We start from the raw sequence: 8,814 nt of genomic DNA, 5'->3' as shown, positions 1-8,814 counted from the left end.
AGCACAGCGTCTCACTCCTCCTGGCTGCTAGATCATCCTGTGTTCTCCTTATCTATTTTTAATGCAGATGTACAGAGTACCGTTCAGATCCATGTGGCAATGTCTTTGTGGGAGGCGCCCTACATGCAGCTCTTTGAAAGTAAGCTCTGAGGTGACTGCAATGTCCACCTTCCGTGTCACCTTCTGGCCTGTGCTCACAGGCGTGCCTGACTAATTTAGGGCCCCGGGGAGGCCAAACTCCAATCAGGAAGCCAAGCAGCTGGCGCATATACTACATTATCGTTTAACGAGGGTCTCCTTTCTCCTACAAAACGGTAAGGCACAGGGGTAAGAGGGCCAGATAGTTCCAGACAGTGCTGGTGATGGGGCCCAAGAGCGCACCAAAGGCAGTACCAGGCCCAGGGGCAACCCCGCACCTGCGCACGCGCCCCGGCTCCGCCGTGCACGCGCACGTCCCAGCCGCCCGGCCGGTGCACGCGCACGCCCCTGCGCACGCCAACGGCTTCCTCCCCCAGCCTGGTGTCGGCGGCGCGCGCGGCAGATGGAGAGGGTGCTCGCGGAAGTGCTGCTTGCGCAGAGCCGGGACCCCCGGGCCCTGTTCGGGGCGCTGTGCCGAGGGGAGGCGTCCGCGGAGCGCGTGGAGACGCTGCGCTTCCTTCTGCAGCGGCTGGAGGACGCGGGCGCGGGCCCGGGCGCGCTCCCGGAGGCGGCGCGCGAGGTCGCCACGGGGTACCTAGTGCCGCTGCTGCGCGGGCGCCCTGGCGGCGCAGACCCTGGCCTGCCGAGCCAACGCCGGCGCGTGCTGCGGGCGGCGGGCGCGGCGCTGCGCTCGTGCGCCCGGCTCGCGGGGGACCCGCCGCTGGCCGCCGCGCTAGCCGAGGAGGCGCTGCGGGACCTGCTGGCCGGGCGGCGCGCGCCGGGCGCCGAGGCGGCCGTGGAGGTGCTGGCGGCCGTCGGGCCCTGCCTGCGGCCCGGCGAGGACGGTCCGCTGCTGGAGCGTGTGGCGCAGGCCGCCGTCGCCCTGGCGATGGGCGCGGACGGGCCCGGGAGCGCCGAAGACGCGGAGGCGCTGGCGGCCGCGCGGCTGCTGCCCGCGCTGGGCCAGTGCGGCGGAGCGGCGCTGCGGGCAGTGTGGGGCGCCCTGGTCGCGCCGGGGGTGCCCTGGGGGCCGGACCGCGTCGGGCCGGAGCTGCAGGTGCTGAGCGCCCTGGCCGAGAAACTGCTGCCCGAGCCCGGCGCGCGCGACGCGGGCCCCGACGCGCGGCGCTGCGGGCGCTTCTGGAGGACGGTGCAGGCGGGGCTGGGCAGCGCGGAGGACGCCCTGACGCGCAAGCGCGCGCGCTACCTGCTGCAGAGGGCGGTGGAGGTGTCAGCCGAGCTGGGCGCCGACTATACCTGCGACGCCCACGGAGGAACGGGTACTTGCTCCCTGCCCCAACCGGACCCCGCTAGCTTCCGCACACCGTGCAGATTCGGCCATTCCAGGTGGCACCCTAAAGCCTGGCATCCTTGGGACCCCCATTCTCAGGGCTGCTCTAAGTGACAGAAATCGCTGCGCTCGGGAGCTGCTGGACCCAAGCGGGGTGGAATGCTGTGTCCGTTGAGTAGTTTGGGAAAGTGGCTGAACCCATACAGGATTCTACAGACCCAAATGGGCACTGTGTCGTGGTAGGACATTCCAGTAGGAAGGAGGGTTGACATCCACCACACTGAAAGATGCACCTGTACTCGGGGAATGAGTCAAGGCGTGAGTGTTAGGGTTAGCATCATTCTTTGGAAATGTCCCTTGGTAATCTCAGGAGCAGGATTTAACTGATGTTTGCTGAACACCTTTCTTAAGTCAGCTCTTTAAGGGCATTTTTAACATCTTCAGCCCTGCTTCAGCTTTACAGAGCAAGTGAAGATTCCCCAGCACCACTGCTGCCTTTTGGTTGGTAACTGTTGATCGTTGTCCACTGATGTCGTGAAAGTGCACTTCAGTCACCTGAAGTTCGTTTGGGAACTAAGTCCAAAATAGATTGATTCAGAATTGTCTCAATAGATAGAAATTTTTTTTTTCAACTGTAGCTACTACTCATTTATTGTAAACAAAGAATTTTTGTCTGGTTGAAGGTATGAAATTAGACTTCCATATAATTTTAAAACATTTTCTATATCCGAGCAGTCTGCAAATGGGTGATCAACTCCTAAGAGTTTTCACTGGAAAACTTTTTTTAAAAAGTTTACCAAAGTTAAACTCATTTATTGTAAGGGGTTTTAAGAGTATACCCCACTTTCTCAGTTTCAGAAAGAAAACATTTTTACCTCTTTATACTGAACATTTTGGTATTTACCCCCTGTGTCTTGAAATAATATTTCTTAGTCGTATTGTAAAACCCACTGTTGAGGTTTTTGGTTAAATGGATGCTGTTCGCAGGTGATCTGTGTAGCACATCGTAATCGCAGTTTAAGGAAACTGAATCATGCTTCCATCCTGCAAGTTTCTCTTACAGTGGTCATTGTAAAATGTGTTTGGGTTCTGTCCACACGAATCATGATTCAGCCCTGAGTTCTCAGCCCAGTGTCTGAGTCTTCCACAGCCTGGCCTGGAGGCATCCTTTCTCCTGAGGCGCTCCCCTAGAATCTTCCACTTGCTGACCTGTGGATTTCTTCTCCCCGTGCCTGGGGACAGCCCGCTTCTTAGCTCTGTCCACCATCCTGCAGGTCCCTCTGGGTCCTGTGTTGGTGCTTCTGCTTCCTGCACTCACAGCACCAATGTGGTGCATTCTGTAGTTTCCTGAGATGAAATCTTTAAAGGTGACATGTCTGATAATTCCATCAAAAGGCTCTGTATGGCTGACATTTTTATTTCTAGTATTTCCATTTGAGCTTCTATTAAAAAAAAATTATGCAGTCCTGGGGATTGAACCCAGGGGTTTTCTACCACTGAGGTACATCCTCAGTTCTATATATATATATATATATATATATATTAATTTTTTGAGATAGGGTCTCATTAAGTTACTGAGGCTGGCCTCAAACTTGTGGTCTTCCTGCCTCAGCCTCCCAAGTGACTGGGGTTACAGGCATGTGCCACTGCACCAGCTTCATTTGAACTTCTAAAAAGTTTCCATCTCTTGAAAAATTCTCATCTCTTCTGTTTAGTACATTGTTTACCTTTTTGATTTGGTCCTTTATGTGTAGTCATTTGCCACTCTAACCCCTGGACAGCCAGGTTTGACTTTGCTTTATCTTTGGGGTGTGGAGTCACTTTTCTTATGATGTCAGTAGAGCCCGTGTGAGTGTCTCTGCTCCCTCTGCCTCCCACCTGTGTGGGCTGCATTCTGTGCGAGTTTCCGCGGGGTCTTGGGCACCGTGTCTTACTGTCCCCCCGCAGCGCAGCCCAGCCTCTGCCACACAGCAGGAGCACTCCCTTCCTCTCCCACAGCAGTGGGGCCAGGCTAAGTGTTCTTCCCAGAGGCTGCCAGCCCTTGCCTGGCATCAGGGCAGGGGCAAGGGTGTGGGTGTGAGAGGCTGCCAGCCCCTGCTCCAGGAGGCTTGGCGATGAGGCCTCCGGGGGCAGGCAGGTCTCGGCTTTGCTCGCCAGCCCTGCCTCTGCCGTGCATGGCGGGACACCGCAGGGACTCCCCCTGCCCCTCAGACGAAGGCAGGCCTGCGGAGATCACTGCCCTGCCAGGGTCTTTCTCAGAGTCCCTGGGGAGGCAGGGTCAGCGGGTGAGTGGGTGTGGACTCCTCGGGCTTCTGAGGGTCATGCCAGCCCACTCCTGACCTTTAAACCCCATTAAAATGCCATTTTAAAAAAGTACTCCTTTGGTGGCCACCTCCTCCTGGGTGCCCAGCCAGAGGCAGAGCAGTGAGTGCTTTTTCTGTTCTTGGAGACACTGTCTGTCTTTGGGAATTCCCTGGCCTCCCTTGAAGTCCGGAATCTCGCAGGGTGCCCAGTCCTCCTCTCTGGCAGCACTGTTCTTGTGGCTTTCTGTGTGCTGTGCAGAAGCAGAGACCAGACTGGTCTAAATGCCTTCGTTTTGTCCTCATGTTTGATTGCTGGCTTGACGAGGACAGAATTCTTGCTTGGAAGACGTTTCCATACAGAATTTTAAAGATGCCAGTCTTCGGGAGTCAGAGCCCCTGGATCCTGCAGGTCCTGCGGTGTGTGCCACACCCTGTGTGGAAGGTCGGGCTCGGGGTCCAGCTTGGCCACAGGTGTGCTTTCCTGCTGGTGCTGGTGCTGGGGTCCCTGCTGGGACTGGAGGGCCGCGCTCCTCACCTCCAGGAGGTTTTCTTGGATTCTCCTGTGGCTGATCTCCTCCTGGACTGGTCTGCCAGCATCTCTTCTCTCTGTGATTTTGTCTTTACTCCCTGGGCAATTTCTTCTATGTTCAGCCCCTTCTTTGAGTTTCTTGTTTTTCCTATCAAATTTAGTTCTCAGGAGATCTGTTTGTCATTGGATTGTCCCCCTTTTAAGTATCCAGCGCTCTGAGCAAATCCTGGCCCCTGGATCCTCTTCTCCCTAGCTTCTCACCTGCACCTGGAGAAGCTCCTACTGCTGCCGAATCCTCTGACAGGGGATCGTGCAGTGCAGATCCAGTTGATTCTTGTTTCCCTGTGTCCACTTGAAATTCTCTTTTCTCCAGTTTGATTTTCAGATTCTAAGTTTTATTGCTATTCTGCTTATCTTTTTTTTTTTTCTACTGGGCCGTTGACTTTTGAAAACTCCTTTCCTATTGTAGTAAGGGCCTTGGGGCAGGAAGTCAAGTTTATATGTGCAGATCTGTCATTCTTACCCAGAACTCCACAACAGTAATCCTAACAGTGACAACAGCTCACTTCTTTTGAGATTCCCAAATTTCCTATCCAAGCTTTGATGCAGGGATACCCTCCATTATTAGAGCGAATGTTTGGTTGTCGCATTGTTTTAAGAATTGCCGTTATGAAGAAAACTGTTAGATTTGCAAAAGAAAGAACTAATTTTTTTTTTTTTTTAAAACTGTATCAGGCCCAAGTCTGTTTTGGTGGTCTGAGAAGAAAAAAGATGAGCTTCTAAAATTCTGGGAAAATTATGTTTTAATTATGGAAACTCTAGAAGGAAATCAGGTGAGTTCATATTTTTGCAAATCCTACAGTATACTTGATTTTCTTTTTCTCAAACATTAAAAACAGTGCAAAAAGACCAGCCTAAAGATAGAATACTAGAAGCTGAGTGTCCTTTGTCTTCTGGCACAAATGCAATTTACAAGAGCATGTCAATTGTCTCAGGAAAGTAAAGAAAGTTTTCAGTTGACTCAAATTACCATTCAAAACGGTCTTTGATTTCCCTTGGCAGTCTCAGACTTTAACATTGGAAACCTCAAGGGCTTATGATAAAGTATAAATTGCTGCCCCATCCCCAGATCTTCTGACTCAGTAGGTCTGGGCTAGGGCCTGAGACTAAATTCTGCACAAGCTCCCAGCTGGTGTCTCTGGCCCTGTCCCCTGGTGTGTTTTCCATCTGTACGTTGCAGACCAAGGGGCCAGCAGTCTGCGGAGTCACTGCGAGTCCACGTGTGCACCAAGCCTCATTTGTGGGTGGAAGTAGAGAATGACCCACATGCTGAGTAGGTGGACTTGCAGCACGAGAAGCTTCTCTGCTCTGTGGGTCCGTAAGGCCTCCATTATTTATTTTAGAAACTCAGATTTGTGCATACTTTGAAGGATATATAAGTCAAACTCTAGCGAAGGAGCCAGCAGCATCGCCCAAGTGGCAGGAAGAACACTGAGCTCTGAAGTGGCTCTGCTTCTAGGGTATGACCTCGCACAGCCTGAACTGGAGAAAAAGCCTCAGTCTCCGCTTCCCCGGCCAGTTAGGATGCCCACCATCACTTGTGCTGCCATTATTGGGCTGCTCGCCGTGTGACTGTGCGCACCACCCTAGCTGGCTCTGGGCTGCACTGGTTGGCTCCGCCACCTCAGGCCCGGGTGCCTGAATCCTGCCACCCTGCCGAGGTCCAGAGCTGGAAGGATCCGGCCCTGTGAGGCTTGTCTCACAAGGGGAGAGTCACGAGGACTGCTGTTGATGGATAGCTGCTCTGAGTCTTTACAGGTGTTTCCGTTTCATGTGATTCTTTGCTCTTGTTTTTAGATTCATGTTATAAAGCCAGTCTTACCAAAGCTAAACACTCTGTTTGAATATGCAGTGTCAGAGGAAAATGGTAATGATCACTTCTTTTTGCTTTTTTTTATTAAAACTAATATCTCTTCTCCCCCTGATTTTACAACTAATCCCTCTTTATTGGAGAAAATTGGGAAAAATTACTACAGTGTAAGGAAGAAAATATGAATCATCCCATAGTGCTGCTTGCCAGCGACGGTGGCTCTCGACAGGCAGATAGGCTCCGTGGGTCCCCTTGTCTGTAGGGTTGTCACACCCAGCAGTGTCTGTGCCACCTTGTTGACCCACATCCTTAAATAGCTTTCAGTGGTTGCAGGCTTTTCTGTAGTTCAGAGGTGGGATTGATTTTTTTGTTGTTGTTTTTGTGGTGCTGGGATTGAACCCAGGGCCTTGTGCACTCAAGGCGAGCACTCTACCAGCTGGGCTACATCCCCAGCCCAAGGATTGATTTTTTTTTTTTTTTAACTTGTTATGAAAAATTTCACGCACATCTAGGAGGGAAAGAGCCACGTGATGAAGCTGTTCCCACTGCTTCTGCCACACGTCCTGTGCCCCCGCCAGGCACTGTGGTCCTTGGTCCACAAGCATTTCAGAGCAGGTCCTTAGAAGGCAGGGACGCTTCCTGGGGCTGCGGTGGCGGTGCGTGTTAGGGTGTTAACCAGAGCTCTTGGATGCAAATGTGCACCAGGATTGCTTTGCATTTGTGTTCTCGATACTTCTGTTACGTATGTGAGCATGCATGCATCTTTTTGTTAGAGCTCCTTTTTGGGGGATTATGTTATAGTCATGTATTTTAGACTTCTTAGGAAGAGAAAATTCTAGAATGTAGAATATATACTGTAAACATGTGTTTTGAGCCCTTAATCACCACTGCATTAGGATAACTTTCCAGGAGAAATACTGTGAAGCTGGAGCTTCTGAAAATCATTTTGTGAAATTAAGTCTCGATCAATGAAATAGCTAACTTCAGGCTAACAGTGTTTTATATTCATAAAAATGATAAAATGCTGCGTTTCTGTGTTTACACATGAGGGCTAACCTAGGTGAGTGGCTTTAGTGCCTGCTCTAGATAATCACGGCTCTAATCGCTTGACCCCTGAGAAAGTGAGCATTTCTCTGCTGGTCGCTCCGGCTCTTTCCTGAGACTGGGATCTTCCCAGGCCGTGAGTGTCCGTGGCCTCTCCTGGGGCTCGCATTTAATTGGATCTTTTTGTGGCTGCACGCATGCACTTACTATTAAAATGATGCTTTTATTACGGTATTTTGCTCACAGCTCTTGGCAAACCAAATCAAATGGCACTGACCGATTTTGAAAAATTACTACCACCAGAGTTGAACGAGCATATTGGCATAAATTACAAATAATGACCAATTTATTTATTGAGTGTCATTTATTAAAATTCTGGCTATTTTTTCAAACTATTAGAATTAAATTTCATGAGCCATAACAATATCTCCAAGGCATACAGTTATTCCATCTTTTATTTGCTCACTCGATTTCATTTTCACTTAGATATCTATTTAGTATGCGATTCATGCTCAGCGCAGGAGAAAGTGGTAGGAGAGGTGCAGTGTCTTTTCACTTGAGTTTTGTCTTTTCTGTGGAAAACTAGGTTGGTTGTAGGTCCTTTGGAGAGAGCAGAGGCCCGTGCTGGGGGGGCCATCCAAGCTCCCACCAGGAGGCAGCACAGGCCCCGGGACGGGAGCAGCTCTGCCAGCCACAGAAGGGCCCCTGGAAGTGACGTGGGAGGAGGTGATGCGGCTGCAGGGTGACAGTCAGTCCGCGCCTCGCCCAGCCTCCTGGGGACAGTGGGAAGCCATTCCAGGGTTTAAGCAGAGGAGTGACCGTTTCTGATTCCTGTATGAAAAGCGGTCAGAGGACTGGTTAAAGCGCCCAGATCCGAGGTTTTCCCATCGCATGCACTGGGAGAGTATTTTACTTTTGCATATTGTAGCAGCTTTCCTAGTTGTTTAAATGAACCTGTCTGAACACAGAATCCTGAATACCAAGATTTTTTTGGTTATTTAGCAGACGCCTTTGGATGTGATAAAGCAAACTCACTTTTGTAGTGCGATAGTGAGCGTGTCTGTGCGTGCATGTGTTTGTGGACAGAGTCCAGTGTCGGCATTAAGTGTCTCTCTCCACAGGCTGCTGGCTCTTTCACCCCTCCTGGCATATGTGTGTTTATAAAAGAATGTTTGAAAGTGAGAATAAAATCCTGACCAAAGAAGGTGTCATCCACTTTTTGGAGCTGTATGAATCGAAGTGTCTTCCATTTTCACCAGACTTTTCTGAGGTAATATGGTCTTTTCTTTCCTTATTGCCTGGTCGCAAGAGGTACATACATTTGTCACATCCCTGTGGTCTTCAGGAAAGTGTCCGAGACTGTGCATAAGCCCCCTACATTTATAGATGTGCGCACAGCAAACCCTGTTCCTCTGAACGTCCCTACCCTGCTTGGGAGCAGCTGTGTCATTTGTTGACAGTCTGACCTGGGTGGGAGGCCCTCATGAGAAAGTCCATGCCATCGTTCTTCAGACCCCACTGATCAGAGCGTGAGAGCTGGTGTCGGGTGATAGTGACCTCTCGTGGGGTCGTGGGGTCTGCTCGGGTGCAGCTGTACTGTCGCCCCGTCTCGCACGAGCTGACCTCCTAGCTGCACTCC

The 8,814-nt window shown here is 51.2% G+C and overlaps 1 protein-coding gene across 1 annotated transcript in view; it reads left to right on the top strand.

The window, feature by feature from the left end:
• Positions 1 to 454: 454 nt before the first annotated feature.
• Positions 455 to 8,814, top strand: part of TARBP1 (tRNA guanosine 2 -O-methyltransferase TARBP1) — a 48,448-nt gene continuing 40,088 nt past the window's right edge. Inside the window, 4 exon segments of the mRNA XM_079106874.1 lie at positions 455 to 1,418; positions 4,997 to 5,094; positions 6,119 to 6,188; positions 8,297 to 8,445. Coding sequence (XP_078963000.1) covers positions 542 to 1,418; positions 4,997 to 5,094; positions 6,119 to 6,188; positions 8,297 to 8,445 — 1,194 coding nt within the window. The 5' untranslated portion in view covers positions 455 to 541.

This window comes from Sciurus vulgaris, assembly GCF_902686455.1.
Source record: "Sciurus vulgaris genome assembly, chromosome: 12".
Lineage (NCBI taxonomy): Eukaryota > Metazoa > Chordata > Mammalia > Rodentia > Sciuridae > Sciurus > Sciurus vulgaris.
This window is presented reverse-complemented; position numbering and strand designations above follow the sequence as displayed.